Genomic DNA, 20,574 nt, shown 5'->3' with positions numbered 1-20,574 from the left:
TATGGCTGCCGTCCAGCATAATACACCCAACATCCTTGAGGATATTCTACCTCACGCAGTCTGACACAGTGACCCATTATCTGTGGTTGGAGCCTGAGGCGAGTGCACAATGTCAGGGAATAGGCTACTCCAACAGGCACGGGCGGACCGATCACATGCATCTCAAGCAGTTACTTTGGTCACTGCAAGATAACCACTGCTGCATAATGTAGGAGCATAATAACCCTGCAAACTGGGGAGGACTGCAGGGAAGGGAGGGGGGTGAGGGAGGGGGGGGGGAGGAAGTGGTCTGTTTATGTGCTGCAAACTGACATTACTAGCAGTTAAAGTCAGCATGCAGTGAAGCATGGATGGAGGTGATATAAGCCATGCATATGCAGAATGTATGTTGAAGCTAAAGCAGGTTATGTGAAAGGGAGGACCACAGTTGATGTACAGGTGCAGGCATCCAACCAACACGGGCGAAACGGGGAGGTTTTAATGCCATCCAGAAACGGGAGTGTATAAGGAGGGAATATATTCTAATCTAGCATTGCGGAACGAAAGTGGCGTTTTACGCACAGAAAGAGCATCCTGAAATCACAGCAGTGGCGTCTATTTACACAGCTGAAGTTGCACTACGAAGGGAAAGGATGCCAAATCGCGTCGTGGTATTACAACATTTAACGCAGCGCTAACATAACATTAAGGCCCAGGCAATTAAAGAGGCGTCTCTGGGGGTCTGCTACACTGCTGTTCATCCTCCGCAGTGGCCGCACAATCTGTCGAGAGAGGCGCGTCAAAGATAATGTGGGCGACAGAGCGAGTCAAACATTAAATCATAGCAGGATGAGGATGTGCTTTGGAGGTGACACGGCGGCGGACGCCAGCGCGAATCCTACTCACTTTGTAGAAAATCATCTTTAAAGTGCCGTAGAACCCCATCCTTGTAATCCGGTGTGTTTCCCCTTTTTTTTCCTCTTCAGTGACAATCGGTGGAGTCCGAGCGTGTGTGCGCGGCGGGCAGATCGCAGTGACAGTGTGAGGGCAGTGTACTCTCAGGTAAATCCGACGCCGTCTCTGATGTGAACATGCTCGGGCACGTCACCGGACTGGCGTGCATGCGGTAGATTCCCCCGGTGAAGGCATCAGAAAACCGGAGGGATGGGGATTGGAAAGAGCTCCGGCGGATCACTGAGAAGACGAAAATAATAATAAAAAATAAAAAAAAACACGGGGGGGCTAGGTCGATGGGTGAAACAATGCGATGCGACGATCCCGGAGGCTTGTGTGCGCCGCCGAACCAGCCTCACACCGAGCAAGGGAGTGAACAGATGAGGGAGGAAGAGGGTGACACTCGGCAGAAAAGGGGAGGAGTGCAGGGGAAGAGCGTCAGAGCGCAGAGCAGTGCCCTCTTCCTCTTCACAGGCTGCACGACGGCTCCCCTCCCGTACAGGATCGGATTACAGCCTCCCCGGCGGAGACGGCAGGAATGGTGCAGTCCAACGTTCAACACTGTGCGCAGCGCATCCTCTGCGAGCAGGGTACCAGGGGGACATATGCGCAGCAGACGAGGCTGCGCACAGAGACCGGGCGGGGTGCGCACTCGGCACGTCTTTCGCATCAAAAGGTGGACCCACACTTGTTGCGAGACCAAAGCAAATCAGCCAGGAAATACTAAGTCTGCACTCGTTTTCTTTTCTTTTCTTTTTTTTCATTTTACAAAGCAGAAACCTTCACTTCTAAAATGCTCTGCGTCAAATAGATTAAAAATGCAGTAGTGGAAAGTAACTGAGTACATCTACTCAAGGATTCTTCTACTTCACCACATCACAGAGGGAAACATTGCAGTTTCAACTCCCCTACATTGAGTCTTACAGTCACTGATTATATTTTTATAGACAAAATGTAAAATAAAAGGTCTGTGTGAAAATATTACAGAATATTATAACTAACTGGATCCAAAAAATGTCCAAAAGATGAAGAGCAGAACAGCAGAAAACTAAATTCCATATGCAAAGCAATTTTAAAAAGTAAGGGTATAATGCTGATTTAACAAAACAAGCAATGCATTAATTTTCAAGAAGAATTAATTAACTATCAGTCAGAAAAATGTAATAAAAAATACTGGTTGTGGCTTCTTAAATTTGATGATTTACTCTTTTGTTTTTTGGTTCTTCTAGAGAAAATTATCTTAATGTCTAAGGGTGGGGTTTAAAAAAAATTAGGCAAATATATTGTTTTGTCTGTAAAATGGCAGAAAACACACATTATATCAAATTAAGAAAATGAAAAAAAGCAAATCCAAAAATTTGACAAGCTGGAACCAGAGAATGTTTTGCAGTTCCTGCTTGGAAAATGTCTTTTCAATCAATTAATCGATTATCGCTAGGTATATAAAAGCAGTTCAAATTAACTAAGTATTGAACAGTGACAGTCGATCTATAATTGATCCACTGATCTAATAACATAACACTGATGGCATGAGTTTACACACTCAATTTAGCAGCCAATATTTCCCTACTTGCACTTGTAATGGAGTATTTGTGCAGTTTGGTGTTGTTACCTTTACCTACATAAAGTAAACGATCTCAATACTTTTTCCACCAATGCATCCATTCATCGTAGAAAACACTGCGCTGGATAGCTGCATTGCTCACTGTCAACACCCCGGTAAACAGATCACATGACAGAAATCAGTCGGCTGTTCTATCAGGCGACGTGAATGGTTCCACCTCTGCTGCACCTGCCTATTTGCAGGCTAATATTTGCATTTCAGGAATGGCAGGGTAATGGCTGATTGCACCTGGCCAGTTACCACCAGTTTGCACTGCTGATAGCGTCACAACTCCCATTGCAGCTAGTGGAAGCAGCAACAGCCTCAAGATGGCAGCTTCAGTTTAAAAATACGTGAGGTCTCGGCGCATGTGAACGTAAACTGTCGCGACTGTAAATGTCTTTTCAAGGGAACGTCACCCATCGAGCGGACAAACCGATGATGCTGTTGTTCTTTGCTTTGTTTAGCCGTCAAAGACAAACACGCTGGAAGCCATTTGTTTGATTAATTTGGAGAAACTGAGCGCAAGAAGAGAAACACATTTCTCCATTAAACTGATCAGTTGCCGTTTATGTTTATGAATGTGGTATTCATGCAAATTAAACTCTGCTGGCTTCTGGGCATGCCACAATATTATTCTCTACTAAAAAAAAAAAATGTTTTAGCTATCCAGCGTATCGCAGTTTGAACCGCACCATTAGTTTCTAAAGATAGTCGGGATCTGCTACCCTCGACCTCACAAGACATCGGCACTAGACCATAGAAATAGGAGACACAATGAAGGGTCATGGGAAGGGCTCCATTCACAGGTGATGGAGCTTCGAGAGCTGGCAGCCTTTCAGACACTCCCGGCTTACACCTGTAATTACTGAGAGACCAAGCACAGGGGGGAATTTTAGGGCTGGCAGGGAAGAGAGGTCTGGTACAATCTGCCACCATTTGACAGACTGTAGTTGGGTTTTGGACGGGACGAAAAAGAAAAAAAAAAAAAAGCAGTAGACACCGAAGGCTTCACAAACCCTCAGGCTTGTTTTTTTTTTTCATGGTAATTTATCTACAGTAAGAAAAAGCTAATTATCTACGGTAAGAATAGGGATTTCATGGTATAAAAGTATAAATCATGACCATCTGAGAGGATACAACAGGTGTAGAGGTACTTGGCTAATCTTTGCATTTTAGTCACACTTTCTTACCGGAGTAAAACACGCACAAAGGCATTCGAATCAGTGGACGTCGATGTGCACTAGACAGAGCTGTTTGAGCTTTGTCTGTGTGTGTTTAAGGTGGCTCTCATGAGAAAGGCCCTCTTGATGCTCTCTGCCGGCCCAACCTTTACACAGCACATTGGAATGCTCGGCATGCGAGAGGGGTTGCACTGTGGCCTTTGAATAGGCCGTGGCCTCCTTTGTCGCTCTCCTTCTGCCAGTTGGTGAAGCATTAACAGGCCTCCACCCCCCCCAACCTCCCCGATACTGACCTCCCGCTTATCAAAACCAAAAATCCCGCCGGCGAGACGTAAAGCTGCACGAGGCAGGTGTCTTCGCTTTCAAAGCAAATTCTTTTCTTTTTTTTTTTTTTTAAAGACATCTTGTTCCTTATAATCAACAAACACTTCCAGGTAACAGCGCTCTCATCAGACCCTAGCTGCTTTTGCTGCAATATTTGTACAGCGGAGGATGTATAAAAATACACTCATTACATCGCTGCGCAGTAGATCGCTTGTGGGGGAAATGCAAATGTTGTCTCATTTGACTGCACAAATAACAGACAACATCAATGCCAAAGTTTCAGCAGACTGACTCGACAGATACAGCGCGAGCCCGCAGATAATTTGAGTGTTCTTGGATGTTTGCAGGTACAAGAAAGCATCGGGACATTATGGCTACGAATCCTGAGAACATTTCCTTCATTCTATATATTGATGATTCTGGGATTAATAAACTGAATCCATAAATCACAAAAAAAATGTAAATGTCCAGCACAAGACAGCGGTAAACTAAATTCAATCAACAAATGCAAAGGTGTTTAAAAAAGTAAGAACAATCTCACATTTTTGAAGCAGGAGTTTAAAAGGGTTTTGACTTAACAAATGACTTAAGCAATGAATTGATTTAACTGAAAGCACAGAATTAATCGACAACCAGCGACAATCTATTAGCCAGAAAAATTACAAAAATCATCGGCTGTGGCTTCTCAAATGTGAAGATTTGCAGGTTTATTAGTCTTCTTTGACAGTAAACTGAATATCTTTGGCTCTAAGGCTTTCTGTTGCACAAAACAAGCTATTTAAATGTCGACTTGGGCTTTGAGAAATGGCAAATGATCCTTTATAGACAAAACTATCAATTAACCAAGAAAATAATCTGCAGATTAACAGAAAATGAACATAATGCTTAACTGATTATCAAATCTGTCACATTAATTTCTGTCGAGCGACTAATGGAATAATCCTTTCAGCACTAAGTAATAAGTGAATTATAGGTCTAACAGCTGTCAAGCAGGATTGGAGGGATGTGACTGGAACTATTTCCAATCAACAGATGTTGGTGGGAAAAAAAGCTACACTAAGGGGAGAAAGAGCCTTTCTTGAGCAAATGTTTAATGTGAGGTGGCGAACTTGAAGGAGGCAAATACTTCTTGGGCAGTGATGCATCACTAAATGGGGCCATGTCATTGTGCGATTGTCCTCTCTGTGGTGAAAAAAAAATGAGAACTAGGGGGTCTGCTCTCAATAGATTTTTCTAAAACAGTGAAGTGTGATCCCCATTCCAGGCCGGACAGATGCAATGCGTGTGGGGGAGGTTTGATGAATAAGGAAACCATGGATCATGGCATTCTGCAACGGATAATAATAGCATCATCTGCGTGGAGTTGAATTAACATATCCTACAGCCACCCACGCGACTGGAACATTCAAGTTTGAAGGGGTCAGGTCAAAAAAAAAGAAATTAAAGGAAGAGGCTGAGGTATCTCCCTGGTGACAACAATGGTGTTCATTGAAAACAAATGGAGAACAGAGGTCAGTATTTGCAATTATTGGCAATTATTTAGAAATTGGACTTGCAAGCAGATGCGGCATTTTAAAATGTATAAGTGGAGGGGCCTTGAGAAAATAGGTAATGGTCTCCCACAATGAAAATGAAGATGAATGTGCGACAGCTTCAACACTAAGCAGAGAACGTTAAAAATTCAAAGAGCCAGCGTCCAGTGTTGTTGCCCCTCACAGGCAAACATGTATGCAAATAAAGGCTGGAGACATCAGAGGCAGCGTGTCAGAAAACACTAGCCAAAAATAACGCTGCTGTTATTTGTTGCTTATCACTTAACAGCATCTAAATGGGATTTTTCCTATTCACATTTGGTAATGGTGAAGGTCACAGCAGATCACAACATCATAAAAGCAAAGCAGTGCAGCTTGGTTATACTACTCCTTTGCCCTGTGAAAAGACAGTAAGCTCTAACACACGTAATAAATAATGTAGTTAACAAAATACATTAAACATTTCATTGTAAGTTTGCCATCAAGGCTTGTCAGAAATACAAAACAATCTATTTTCTGTGGCAATAACAATAACAAACAGAAGAGAAGACCAAAAAAAGACTGACAATGATGCAATGTAGGAAAAAATGTGTAATTTCTTTGAAACATAACTGCACATTTTATTTGCTGCACAGAAAACTCCGGGCTTCTTTATGGTCCCCTAACATAATTATGGTTGTAACAAAGCCTCTTCTACTGCATTTGACTGGATCCTTCCTCTGTGATGGACAGACTCCTTAACGTTTGCAAAGCAGACTTCAATTATCGTAAAGAATACATCTGAACGCATCCCTTTTAAAACATGGTAACTTTCTTGAACTTGAAATTATGCCTTCCGATTATGCAGTTCTGCTCTAGCAATGAAGCAACAGGAAAGCTTGAACAAAGATGAACCTGTATTGAGACAACATCTCTGCTCTGTCTCTTGTCAACAAACAATATTAATGGGAATAACAGCCATAATGTCCAGTTATGTAGTACTGTGACCACAGAAACCTCAGTAAAGGTACTGAAGATAGAGCTGACTTCTCCTTGGAAAAAAGTACATCTGTAGACTGATGATTTCTGATTGGCAGTTTACCAATATGTCTACACATGCGGCCTTCTGATTGATTTCTAAATCCCCAATTTAACCTTTTAACCTCAAAAATCTTTCAGGGCTTCAACCGGTATATGTGCAATTTTAGCAACAGACTAACCATTAAATGTTTTCTTGAAAAAAAAGAAAAGCAGGAAAGTTCTGCATCCAAAGTACAGCTGTGCCTGTCCCACTAACGTTCAAACAAAGACAGCGGCTTCAGGCTATGATGGAACTTGTTCACTTTTTAAGCAATTGTACACGTAATGTCGCCTGAGGAGAATAACATTCCAGCAAACCACAGTTGTTCCCAGCAGGGCTACGAGGACACCGGGATATCATCCAGGTGTCCTTGAAGCCCTGCTGGGAACAACCTGTAGAGCTGGGGATAAAGATGGGCACTGCATCACAGTGTTCCTCCATGTGTTCATTTTTTCGAGCAGCAGAAGTTATGAAGTCCAAGTAATCAGTGACCGCATTTTTTGCCATTTTGCACTTGCTTTCAGTCATTATGTTGCTCAATCACAAGCGTCATATCCAAACCCCGAGGCCATCGTCAAAGTGCCAAAAGCAAACATCAGCTCGGTGCCAGCAGCTTTCTGGAAAGTGTAGGAAAAAGCTTCAAAGAGAATTTTGTGACCGTTTCCAATTCACAGCTCCGCTCGCTCTTAACCTCTCAGCATCTGACCTACAACGCAGCAGCAAAAGTTGGACAGCATTTTTGGAGAGTTCTGATTCAGCGAGTGACCTTTCTAACCCGCATCACCCTTTTCATTTGAAAGGCCGATCCAAAGTCAAGTCTATTTATAAAGCTCAAAATCACAAGGGTGTCGCGAAAGACTTGGAAATCTGTACAATATGTGACAACCTCTGTCCTGAAGTGCTTGATGCTGAAGAAGAAAAAAACAGGAAGAAACTGGGAAGTATCTGTCTTTTACAGTTGGAGGGAAGAGCCTACATTATGTGCTGTAAGTACAATAGGGATGTTAATAACTACGTGCTAATTGATTAAATGCAGATGTCTATTTAAACTGATCAAGATCATATTGACCAATAAGAGAGAAAATGAAAGATGTGCAGTTGAACTGTCAGAAAATGCACTCTAGATTTGATCCAGTTGCTAAACAAAGTGGAGACGCTTACTGTTTAATGAGATGGATTTAGAGGTGTGTTTGCTGACTACCCATAAAGGTAGCAAAAAATGAACGCACCTGTCTAGTGTCTAACTGCTAACTGTGGCAGTTATGTGATGAACTCAGGACCATAAAGTTGTCAAAAAGGTGTCTGGTGGCTGTCTGGTTTAGCTTGCTACCTGAGACTTGTGGCAATGCTACACTAGAAGTTTATAAAACACTACAGTACAGTGAACTCGTCACTTTATCATGTAGGTATGAAGATTATTTTTGATATAAAACTGCTGTAAAGATAATAATGCATTACAGGTTATTTACTGTGGAAGACTGCAGCTTGTTTAATACTATTATTTAATAATAATCAGACTGCAATTTTAAATTCAGCAACATGTTGTTTGCTTTGTGTTCTTCAGATTGTTGCAGCAAACATTAAGTGTCGGCGGTTTAAAACGGTTTTATCGGCCTGTGAAGAAACAGACCCTAAATTTAAAGATGAATCAACTATTGATTGTTAAGGTGTTTGACTTTCGGTTAAAGAAATTGCTTAAAATTAGCATCTCTATTGTAGAGTGCGGATAACAGCCGTACAGATAGAATGTAATGAAATTTGAACATGGACAAAAGTTAATATTTAGTCAGAGCTGTCTACAAGTTTTTGAGCAGCTTTTGGCCCTCTGGGGGAAAAGTGGTCAAATTCTTCTGCCAATAATTTTCTAATACACTACACACTCAGTACATCAGCAAGAGGTCACATAGATATACCCTCTAATGGGAAGCTGTACAAGAAGGAGGTCGGTGTAGTGTTGCTACTGTATTCCTCCATTTCTAAGTCTTTCCCAATGACAGGCCTATCTGGTTTTGCATTTGGATGCAGCCGGAGCTGTCATATCTCATTCAGAAATGAAAGAGGGTTATGGAAATGTGTGTGATGAGCCAGGTGAAACTTGGCCCGGGTTGGCATCAACATTTACACAGAAACGAATAAACCTCTTTAATCATCCAGAATTACCACTCTGCATCCCAGATGAAGAGAGCGAGCCAGTTTGTGCCTGCTGGGTGTTGCCTGTCATCTGTAAATCCCTAAATATGCTTGAGAAGGTGGTGGGAAACCGTGTGGGGACATTCTGACAGTGACTTGGTGGCTTGCCTTGACCTGAGCTCGGTACAAAAACTCGCTCATCATGCTTCCTCCAGTATTTTCCCCTCTTCTGATACTGATCTCATCTGGAACACAATCTACCCGTACTACCCTTTATCTCTCCAACAAAGTAGCAATTTGCATGTTTGCTGTTCCAAATAAAGGCTTTCAAAATGAAATATGCATGAGAAACCTCTGAACGGCGATTTGACCTTTATCTAAGTGGATCAGAGGACACTATTTAACACAGTCTGGTATAAGCAGTGAAATAAGCAAATATATTGATCATTCATCCTTCTTAAGGGCATAAAAGTCAGTTTTTAACAGTTGAGCTAGCAGCATGGCTCTATATATGGCAAACGTTGATTTTAACAAAATATGGATTCATCGCCATGACATTATGTACAGACATATTCCCCAGAGGCTAAAGTTTTCTTTTAGCAGCACCAACAGGTCAAAATATTCACATATTCAGTAAAGTCAACAATTACCAAAGGGGCCAAAATGATTTTTTTTTTAACACTCAGACATTCTGTAACAACGCAACCTAACTCATGATGGCTCGATGAGGTCTATAAGAATAAGCTTACTCTAAGTTGGCACATCATAACTTTTTGTTTGTTTACTTCTCCGTTGAGTCATCACAAGTTTCACATTTGTGGTGTTCAGTAAAATGTCTCAACAACAATTGAAGCGATTGCCAAGAAATGTAACGAACACATTTATGTCCCTATCAGGATGAACCGGTGATCTCCCAAGTTTGCATGTAGCGTCACCATCATGTCAAAATTTCAATGACTAAACACCTGCAAACCTAATGACATTCCTACCAGGCTCAACTGATGAGAAATATAGTGACAACATTAGCATAGTTACTGTGCGAATATGCGCACGCATACGCTAACATTTATTTCACACCACTATTATGTCTAACCAGAGCCACTGCATCACTGTAGACTCTGCATGCCGTTTCTCATAAAATTTAAATCTTCAATCATGTATAATACATGCAACTTCACATATTCTGTGTAATTAAAAATGCTAACATTAACCACTTTTGATAAGTGTTCAACCAGTTATGAAATTGACATATTAAAATTTTAAGCTTGCCAGACCAGTGCAAGCACAACACACACTCAAAGACACAGCATGTCATGATGGAAAATGAGCTCTGCGTATAAAAATAGTTCAAAGTTATATGCCAGTGGCACTACTAATAATGCTAATAAGCACTCTCATTGAGCCTCCCCTGGAACCGAATGAGGAAGCAGAGAAGCAAGAGAGCGGTGGAGGAGAATGGTGCCATCACCTCAGTAATGTTCCTAAAGACGGTTCCTCGAAAAGTCAGCAAGACCGTAAATATCATTAGAGAACAAACTGTAGCATCTTCCTCAATGCAACAAATAGGAACGAGAGCATATAGAGTGCAGGGCAGTACTCCTGCACTGGTAAGATAAATGGGGCGATACTTTAACAACTTGTAGAGTGATGAAGTTCAAGAAAGAGGAAGACAGGATGAAGATGATTAGAGAAGGCTCGGGAAGCAATTTGGTCTCGAGGTTGAGGTACCGTAGCTGTTGCCTCTGCCTTCTCTAAAAATCCAACCAAGGTGATTCCTTCTGGCAGGTGAGTCTGACTGATGAGGTAATCTTGGAAAAATGCAGGTGAAACATCTTCTGAATTTGTTCTACTAAAAGTTGAAAGCACAGCACTTATTTTGTCAGTCTTATTTTAGATTGCCAAGTTAAGCAGAGAAGTGGCACAAATGGACAGCGACCAAGAAAGAAACAACAAACACTTGATAGGAGTGAAATACGTGCCTCCCATTCCGATACACAATACAATTTCTGCTAAGTGAAGGGCACATTTGATCTTGCTTAGATGTGTCCACTGGCCATGCTGTGAAAGCCAAGGCTTCTGTCTGAAGTGTCTGTTTGGGATTACTGTTATCTCTGATGGACCACCAGCAGAGTGGGTGATAGCAACCTTTTTAGTGCCCGACTTGACTGCTATCAACTGCCATGTCTGATGGCACAAAGTGAGATTCAAATAATGGCTATATTTTTTGAAAGAGAGATCAAAAAGGCAGCACATGAAAGTATATACATCTTCGTATTTGGGCGGTTGTTGGTGAAGATGAATGATGTAACATAACAGCAATGGAACTTGCACGCGGGCTTACGGAGTCGACATGGCCGCATTTCACTCAAACGTACGGTAACTAAACGAAATGACCAAAGCCGAACCACGGGCTGCCGTGACCGTCATAATGTTGTACACGCATTTTTTAACATTCCAAAAGGTAGTGCGTATTAAAGAGTGCAAGTAACAAATCTACATGAACTGCATATGAATGAAAGTGAATCAAAGCGTGTGTGTAAGGGGGCAAGAAACCGATCCATGAATGTGTTAAAAGATAAATTCAAAGAATCACTTTAAGACCTAATTAATTTGCTCAAATTAAAAGTCAGAATACTGAGGGAGATTAAGTAATTGGCACATTTACAGGCAATTTAATTACTTTCAAAGCTTGATTAAATGTAGCCTTCATAGTGTTCAAATGCAGAGCAAATATCAAGGTAAAAAAAAAAATAAATCTGAAGTTCCAAAGAAAAGGACTATTCACTGTCCCATTGCATTATACTTGAAAATACACAATAGGAGAATTAACACCAACATACCAGTGGGATGACGAGTTTTGACTTTAAGAAGGATGTGTTCTTCTGTATTAGCCTGCTATTGTTTCTGTCAAGGGTGTACAGACACTCAGAAATGGCAGTGAAATGTTTCCTGTGTCATTCACATGAACAAAGACAGACAAATGGTGTGAGCTGAACACAAGGAACATGTGGCTATTATTTAACAAAACAGCCTGAATCATTGTCAAAATTGCTGGTGGATGGAGAATGCATGAGAAGATTATAATAAGTAAAGCAGTAATTTAGTGCACGAAGCATACAGAGCCATGAGATCATATTCACCGTGTTTAATCTGCCGTACAGGGAGGGCTGAGGATCAAGGGGAGGCTGAAGCAATGCAAGTTAGTAAAAAAGGGAATCTTGGTTCAGTTTATTTTACATTTTGAGTGAAAGACTAGACCCCGCTGTTCTGGACAAGACCCGGTCAGGATACAATACAGCAGAGGTATAATACTGAAGGACGGATTTTTAGTAGACAGGCGGACTCGAGCTATGATACCGATGCTGAGAGAGATGTGTCTCCCTGGATTTCAAAGGTTACATGGAATGACAAAGGTCAAGGGTCATAAATGCTTCATTTCAGGAAGGGCAAAGGAGCAGTGAACCGTTGATAGCTTGCAAGCATGTTTGTTTCCCACCTCACAAACACACACAAAACACTTGATATTGCTGCAGAGGAAATACACTGCACTTATTTACTGATGAGTGGGAGAACGTGCATGTGGCTGTCCTCTTCAGCACAAATAATCGCTTTATACGAGATAGAATTATTAGTCAACTCTAATGAAAGCAGCAAAACATTAAATTCAACCAGAGAAAATTATAATATAAATAAAACCTACTAAACCTTAGAGATGAATACTAAAAAGAATCAGAGATTTATTACAAAAGAAATGTCTGAACTTAATTAAACCTATTGGGGGAGAAGCACAGAGCTGTTTAAGTATAATAGATGTCCTAACTAGGTTCACAGTAATAGCCGGTAAGGCTGATGTTGCAGGTGTTTGCCATATGTCCATTAAATCCTGAGGTGGAAATGTGTCTGGCTGTGAGGGTAGGCAGCGCGGAGCCTCTGAAGAGTTACATCACACGCTGGGCAACATAAAGACAGACAGAGGACGGAGGAAGAGCCGAGCTGCTGCCAAAAAAGAAAATTTTGAATGGATGAAGCATGCATTTCATGTGGAAAAGGGAAAAGTGTGGCATACTTTGTGTTCATCAAAACTCAACAAAGGCCAAAATTTTAACCTCGCGTTAGAGTCGGGGCTTTCGTCAGAATTTCAAAGTTGCTGGTGGCTTAACCCTCACAAAAAAAAAAAAAGAAAAGAGCGCAGACACTGGAAGCTGTGGTGAAGTCATTGATTCAGTTCAGCCTTTGCTGCAGTCTTTTCCTCCTCCCTGCCTCCAACTCATACAGCTTCTGACACATTCTCCTAGAGCCCTCCTACACACTATAACTACACAAACAACACCACTCTTCTACTTCATATCTTGCACAGAATGGATAGGGAGAGTACAGCGTATTATAGCATTTCGAGAAGCACCTCTCGGAGCCGTAGTGCTTGTGTGTTTGTTGATTTGTTTGCTCACGTGTAGCGTTTCATGCCATGCATAATGAATACACCATGAATTCCCAATGAGCCCTACAACAGGAAAGCGTAATGCATAGTCATACACTCGTACACCAGGCGGTACAGTGCACGTCCTGAGCATGAGTTGATTTTCACACACTGGAAATTGGCTGTCGAACTTTTAACTATGACAGAATTCATTGAGTGCATGAATTGAATATCCCATTACATAAATGTTTTTTTGGCGTTAACAGCCATGTATTTTGTAAAAGCGATTTTGGTTTTAATATTGACAATACACGCAATTTGATTACTATTTTGACCATTGTGTTCTGTTTCTGGGAGGAATAAATGGGCTGAAAATATATGCCTACCATTTCCCTCAGCCAATTGCTCATACTGGGCTACAGATTGCCTGAAATAACAATGAGCAATCATCCTGTCATTATTTTCAGTTTGAGTTCAGGGGTGTTGTATTAACCTGAAAATATCTGTCCGTTTAACACAGAGGTCAAGCTGTAACACGCTTTAGGATGCAAATTTTAACCTTGTGGCAGGAAGTGTATTGTTGGTTCAAGCTGTCAATTGTTCCACTTCATTCTCAAAAATGTGTCATTCATCTTGATGAGCTGTCTACCTTGGAACAACATTTAGCCTGAGGGCGAGCTAACCGGCATCTGTAGAGCTACTGCAGGCACAGAGGCAGCAGATGGCATGAGAAAAGCAAAACATGTCTTCCTATTTAAATGGTACACACACTCCTGGAGCTAACCAGTAAGCACTCAATGAATACCCAATGTTTAAAACATCCACTTTTTCAATTTTTGTTATTCACGCTGTTAAAACACAACCCAAAGCTTGTATAGTTTATCAGAATGAGCAGCAGTTGACTGTAATATGAGTTAAAATGTGTTTTAGTGAAACAATCAGAGAGCTTTCATGTCTTTAAACATTTACGAGCCATTACAACTCAGTCCATCACACAGTCTTCCACTGCTCGGGGTGGTTAGATGGTTGTCACTTCTTCTATTATATAGAGCCATCTGACATGTCATGCTGTCACTTCTTTTCCTTTACTTTTCCAAACAAAGAACCGACCTAGCCAAGTGCCCAGTCAATGAAATGAGCACAAGAGTGGAAAGAGTTGGAACAACTTCCCAAAAATAGACTTCCCTCCACACACACTGTCATACTCTCACACCGCAAATAGCATGGGTGGCTTTAATGTTTTCTGCTAACAAACCACACCGTCTTCTTTAGGGGATGTTGGCCCGCATTTCAAATATAGTGGCACACAACTTGGGGGTCAATACCGCAGAGAAAAAGAGAGAGAAATGGAGTTTACTCAACCGGCACAGCTTCCAGAGTTGGTTATCCAAAGCTCTCCATTTACACAGTCTTGAAATCTACATAAGAACAGACATCTGAGTGGGTGCTGACAAAATTATTTAACTTAATGTATTCACAGTACTCGAAATGCATGTTTGATGGAATTTAAAAATGATTAGGCGCTGTGTTTAGCGCTGGCCGATCATGAACCCTCAGCTACACTGAACACCCTCAGCAGAGGATGTTTAAGTCAAAGGGCATCATTACTTTGAGTCACTTTCTATTTTCTCTTCCATGTTTTGTGACCTTTAAGTCAAATTCAACCTGAAATTCAAGATTCCAAATGTCAGGCGAGTCACGGAGCTGCTTATAACTGGTTCCTAAGAAGTGTCTAGTTTCCGTCTTTATTTTATTTCAGCTTTGTGTCCCATTAATTAAAATAAGGCCATCATTTGGCTTAAAAAAAAAAGAAAAAACTAGAATAGTTTTTCTTCATTTTTCTTACTTTAAAAAACTAATTTCTTAATAATTTCTGACTTACCCTATCTTGCTTTGGCACTAAGCCCATATTTTTTTTTCCAAAGATGTAAATCTTTAAGATTCCATTTTTTCAGAAGGCACAGTAATTTTCTAAAACAGTTGGGTACAGAATAGTAAAAAGCAGCTCAAACAGCTGCAGATTTGGTGCATTTGCTGTATTTACTGTGTCATAAGTAATGCAAAGTTTAGCGCCAGTGTTTATCATGATGAAGACGTGTCCCCTCATTGCAGATGTGTGGCTCACCCTTCTGCTTTTGAACTCCTGCTGGCAGTGAGTGAAATACAGCATTTAGTTATCATGTTATTGAACGAGAATAAAAATATGGTATATGCAGCAGACCATTTAACCCAGTGCTTCTGCTTGTAACTGGTTTGCTGACTCTTGCTTCCCCTTAGCATGCCCTCTATTGATTAATATCCCTGACAAGCCAGAAAGCCATCATTAGCAAAACCTTCACCAACATAGTTCATTTATGGGAGGCAGGGCTCATCGCACCAATTCAGCCGTGACCCTACAGATGACCTTTAAATTTCACAATAGGCAGCCCACAATAGCTGCCATGTGCCTCGTGGTTTAATCTCTACAGCCCATCTGCTGTGGCTGCTGGCTGTGAGTTGAATCTGGGAGAGGAGGAGAGGGAGTGCCCAGCTTCCCTCTGAAGCTCATGGGTGTCTGTCTCACTACATCCTGTGGGACAGCTGTATGTTAATGTGCACAAGAGGCCGGGGACAGCAGCAGTCACTGGGATTGCCAGGCAGACACAGAACAAGGAACCCCTTCTCAGTGGGTAGCCAAAGGCATGAACTTGGCAGATTAGACATTCAGGAAACAAATAAGGCTCCATCACAGACAGGCAGCCCGAATCAACAACAACAACCAAACACACAAGACTGCAGAGACGGCCTTAAAAAAAAGACAAAAAGGAAAAGGGAAGAAAAAAAAAAACCCTAAACTGTTGGAGAGATGAGACTAAAGAAGTCTTTCTGCCGCCTCGTGGCTTAGTCTCTTTTGGAATTTAAATGCACGCAGTAATTCAGATAGACAACATCGAGTACATTCCTCTATTCTCAAGAGTCCTTATATAGTAAAAGAAAATTCTGAATCAAGATCATCTGGGTTTTTTGGCTAAAATCAAGAGGAATTATATTCTTCTCTACTCCCACTGAAGATGGAGCAGACAGCCGAGCAGTGGGAGCTGCAGTCAGATATCTCAGGTAAACTCTGGCACAGTAAAACATTGATGGTTGGGGAAAAAAATCAAATCAATTCAAGTCCAGGAGAGTTGCAGAGCCAATTCTGACGCGACGATGACGAAAGACAGGCAGGGGTGTGGGCAGCCGTGGAGGACCCCACTACAAGCCCCCCCTCTATCTGTTAACTGTTGCCTGGCAACAGGATTCGCTCTCGCTGGCCTCCAGGCTGCAGTGTGCTGCCTCTGGCCTCGTCCAGGGATAAGGCTCTTGTTTTCTATTAGAGTCAACCAATTCTGGCAATGGATGCAGGGCTTGCTATTCATTATTGGATTCAGCAGAGGTTGCTAATGAAGGCTTGCACTTCTAAAGAATAAGGTCAATTTTTACCTCAAAGGTGACACAAAATCAGAAAAGAGGACTCAGTATGTAGCAGCAATTTCTTGTCATGTGCAGCATGACTAACAGCTAACAATGCCGTCAACATCGGGCCACAGGCTGGAAACAATCATCTTTAAAGGAAACAGCCAAACCTCCAGAGTTTCCCTTTTCACTTCCTTTATTGGCCGTGCCATATGTCTCTGATGCAGGCAGTGACGATGTTGCTTAATTGTTATGCAAGGGGGATGTGCTTACAATAAATGGATTGTTACCAAGCGTTCAGCCGCTCTCAGAAATAGCCATGATCATCTCTGTTCGTTCCTGTGTTGTGCTTACAGACAGAAAATGTGCATCACGTTACAACGGGGGGAATGCATCATAAGATCGTAAAATGGATTTTTTTTTAAAAATACTGAGTGGAAGATAAAAGCTTGTGGAGGATGAGGGAGAAGAGGATGTGGTCAGGAGCACCAGTGAGGACAGCCTCTTCATTGTGGCTATGAGACAGAAAGCTGACGAGTTTAAATTTTCAGGCTTGCAGAGTCACATCAGCCTGAACATACAGGCGGCGCTCTACCTGCCAACAAAATACACTTTTTTATCATAAGTGAAAGTAAGTGAATTGGTGAAAGTCAAACAGTTTTCCCAAAAGCCCAACTTTTCCAAAGCACATTTGAAGATGAGAGTTAAAAACAGAGATAAATGAGCCCTACCAGTTAATACATTCGTGCACCAAACCTCACCCTAGAGTCCTTCAGTGTCTCAAATCACTTTTTTCTACATTCATTTTATATTATTTTATATAGTAGTTAGTTATAGTTGTATTTACCTTGTCTAAAAGTGTGTAATTTGTCCTTAATTAACAGTAACAAAGAGGGGAAATTTGTAATAGGACAGATTGCAACTTTGGAAGATATTCACTTAATTTGTCTAACTCAGCCGGCTGAAAGTGCAAATTAACTCCAGATAAACTTTGGAAAGCATTTTTGCACAGAAAGAGGACAAGACTTGCTGTAGGAAACAATCTGTTTAGGACCTCCAGCACGAACAGGAGGAATGATCACTGCAAGCACAAACTGTTTCACAGTTCACATGGGTGCTAAGTGAAAGAAACTATCCTAAATGACTTCTTTCCTGCTTTCATTATGTCTACATTTAATATTATAGCAATATTTGGGTTATAAGTAACTTTTTATGCTAAAGCAGCCCTAAGGAAATAGACAGAGCTGTTCCCTCATTTGCATAAATAGAATAAATATAGATACATTAAAAAATACGATGGCTGCAGACATTTGCCACAGGGCAGCAGCACCCATGTGTGCATCTACATCTTGGCAAGTACGTTTTCACTGATACTTGTATTCTGATTATGTGTCTTTTATCCCCTCCTATACGACTGAGATTATTCAAGTTTCTGGGGTTAGGAGTGCCTTTGATTATTCAATATGCCCTCAAGTCTCTGCAGTGTCGGCCCCAACCGAGTTCTCGTCACAGTACAGAATGAAACCACTGATTTATAGCCGTCTGGACTCTTGTGCACTTTAACTTGTCTGCTAGATTTGCTGTCTCCATCCGAACACCAGTGATATACAACAAAAGCAACCGGCGGTATTGATTCTGCACAGTATTGGTGTTGGGCTTACACTGTCACTTTTTCCAAGATGTTTTTCTTTAATAAATATTGAAGGTAATCATATTCATTCTACTTTGTAACAGCTACTATATAAAAACACATACTGTGAAATTGAATGTCTTGTGTGCTTACCTTGAAAAAATGGTTTTACGACACAGCTTCCTGTTTTACAGTTTGTTAAGGGTCCATAAATTATATAAAATGCGATAAAAGCCTGGCAACTCTAAGGGTAGTAAAATCTTACATTTTAAAACTTGAATTTGTGTGTTGGCAAAAGGTGTTAGTATAGCTCAAGCTCAAATAAAGATCAATTTATATGCCCTGGTTTACAAAAATGACAACATCGACAGTACCTAAAGAAAAAGTGACATGTCCATACCCTTCTGTGGACATTAAAAAAAAAGGGGGGGGGGTCAGTTCTAAGCTTGCAAATTCTGCTGCTCTTAGTAGTGGTGAGATGTAGAAAGTGAACTTGGTAGCTGGTGCTGACTTGGCAGGTGGATCTACAGCTGGCTAGGGAGATGGAGCAGCAGTTCAACCTGGCCACAAGGCTCTGTGGCGGCCCCGTGGGGTCCCACTCTCCCACGCTCATCACAAATTAAAGAGGCCAGTCGGACCAAATCAGCACTTTCTCTTATCCACTGTAGCATGCAAAGGTGTAAGAGAGGCACTGAGAAGATCGGGGGAGATGAAGCATGAAGTGCACATGTGGGTACTGTGAGCCTTAAGCAACCCCATCCAACTTCATCTTCACTGACTTTGTTCAGTTTCATATGCATGACTACCCTGCAGATTTCATAATGTAGATTTTTGTGGTTGAAGAATTCAAATCTGACTTTTTGCATTGCTCTAATGTTCAAAAAAGCTCCGCAACTGGACTATATTGTGTATGGGTGGATTTTCTTTAGATTCTCTTGGATTTGCAGGATCCCATCTTGTAAGGTTGATGGGCCGAGCTGCAAACTCATTATAAATACCATTTTTGGATGTTTCTGACATAGGGATTTTGTCACAGGTGTTGAGATGCTCGGCTGCAGATGGTGTGAGAGACCACATCTATAGACTCGTGGAGTCCAAATTTTTGTTCATTTTAATGAACAAACACTTCTAGATAGTAGATGGAAATTAGAGGGGACACTCAGCCAATTCTGACTATTACTTGAGTAAGTAGAAGTTCTCAGTGTAATATTCAGAAAGCCCTTCTTATTAATGGCACCAGTGGTCACTAAGTGAACTGCAGCCAGCACCTTGCTGTTCAGGCTCAGACTTCAGAAGGTAGACCCAAGCTAAACATCTTGGACATCTCCCAAAACAGTGAGGTGACATACATGAGACTGATTACTTGGTATCATGTTGATACATGAGGTTGCCTGACTATAAACTATATTTGATTTTACAGCACTGGCACAGATCTAAAACAAAGTGTGGAGATGGATCTGGAGATGGCTCCCATTTGACTAGACGGGCCTCGCTAGACAAATTGCTTTATGCTGGATTGCATGTTGTGCAGGAAGCTGAGCATTTGCTGCTGGTAACGAGCTCCATTTTGAAGCTAACATCAGTTTAGTGTGGCACACTGTTGGAACTGAAGCAGAACAGAAAAAGTCACTATGGGAGGACCATGAGAACAAACATAAATGTCACATCTTCTGGATTTTCCTGAAAAATTCATCTTGATTCCTTTACCTGGAATTCAGTGTACAAGCTGTTAAAAGCAATCGAGAAATTAGGTCAAGATCTAGATTTTTAAGCTACCCTACAAGCCATTCACACATTGGTAACAGAAAGACCAATTAGTAAATATACAACACAAAGACTCCATATATGCAATGTCTAAAGTTGTACACATAAATAGTGATAGAACATTCCTGCAGTATTTTAAAGATAGATCCCTGCTAACAAGGAAGGAAGAGGAGGAGGAATAAAAGAGAAGAATGCTAGCAAGTAAACATGATCATAAATAATGCAGGTTTTGTTTTTGTTTTTTTAAATCTTCCTTTGCAAATATTTTATAAGGGAGGAAACGCATTTAGCATGTTGCAACAAAATCGGACAAGGCACCTTTAAAAGAGTACTCCCAGACTTCCGCACTGCGCTTCTAAAACATTGTCAGACTCCACAAAGGACAGTTCCAAAAATGGATCAGTGGTAATCCTGCAGAACCGCAAACCTTTTCCTTTACACACAATCTTCTTGCTGGTCAAAACGGAGTACCTACACTACCCACAATGCAATGTACAGCACACAGTTTGGCCAGAGACTTGGTTGTGTTAGCAGCTGCTGCTATATGTTTCAAACATTCTGG

At 41.3% G+C, this 20,574-nt stretch overlaps 1 protein-coding gene across 2 annotated transcripts in view; it reads right to left on the bottom strand.

The window, feature by feature from the left end:
- The window catches only part of fbxw7 (F-box and WD repeat domain containing 7), a 67,444-nt gene that overhangs the window by 27,505 nt on the left and 19,365 nt on the right, over window positions 1-20,574 (bottom strand). The window contains exon 1 of one of the 2 annotated variants that reach the window (XM_008306218.1): window positions 886-1,280. The exons of the other annotated variant lie outside the window; for it this stretch is intronic. Within the exon in view, the coding sequence (XP_008304440.1) occupies window positions 886-924 (39 nt within the window). The 5' untranslated portion in view covers window positions 925-1,280. Of the gene's footprint in view, window positions 1-885; window positions 1,281-20,574 lie in introns of those variants that run through there. 2 annotated transcript variants of the gene reach the window in all.

This window comes from Stegastes partitus, unplaced genomic scaffold, assembly GCF_000690725.1.
Source record: "Stegastes partitus isolate 25-593 unplaced genomic scaffold, Stegastes_partitus-1.0.2 Scaffold3631, whole genome shotgun sequence".
Taxonomy (NCBI): Eukaryota; Metazoa; Chordata; class Actinopteri; family Pomacentridae; genus Stegastes; species Stegastes partitus.
The sequence above is the reverse complement of the archived record's forward strand: the minus strand, read 5'-3'. Positions and strand labels throughout refer to the sequence as shown.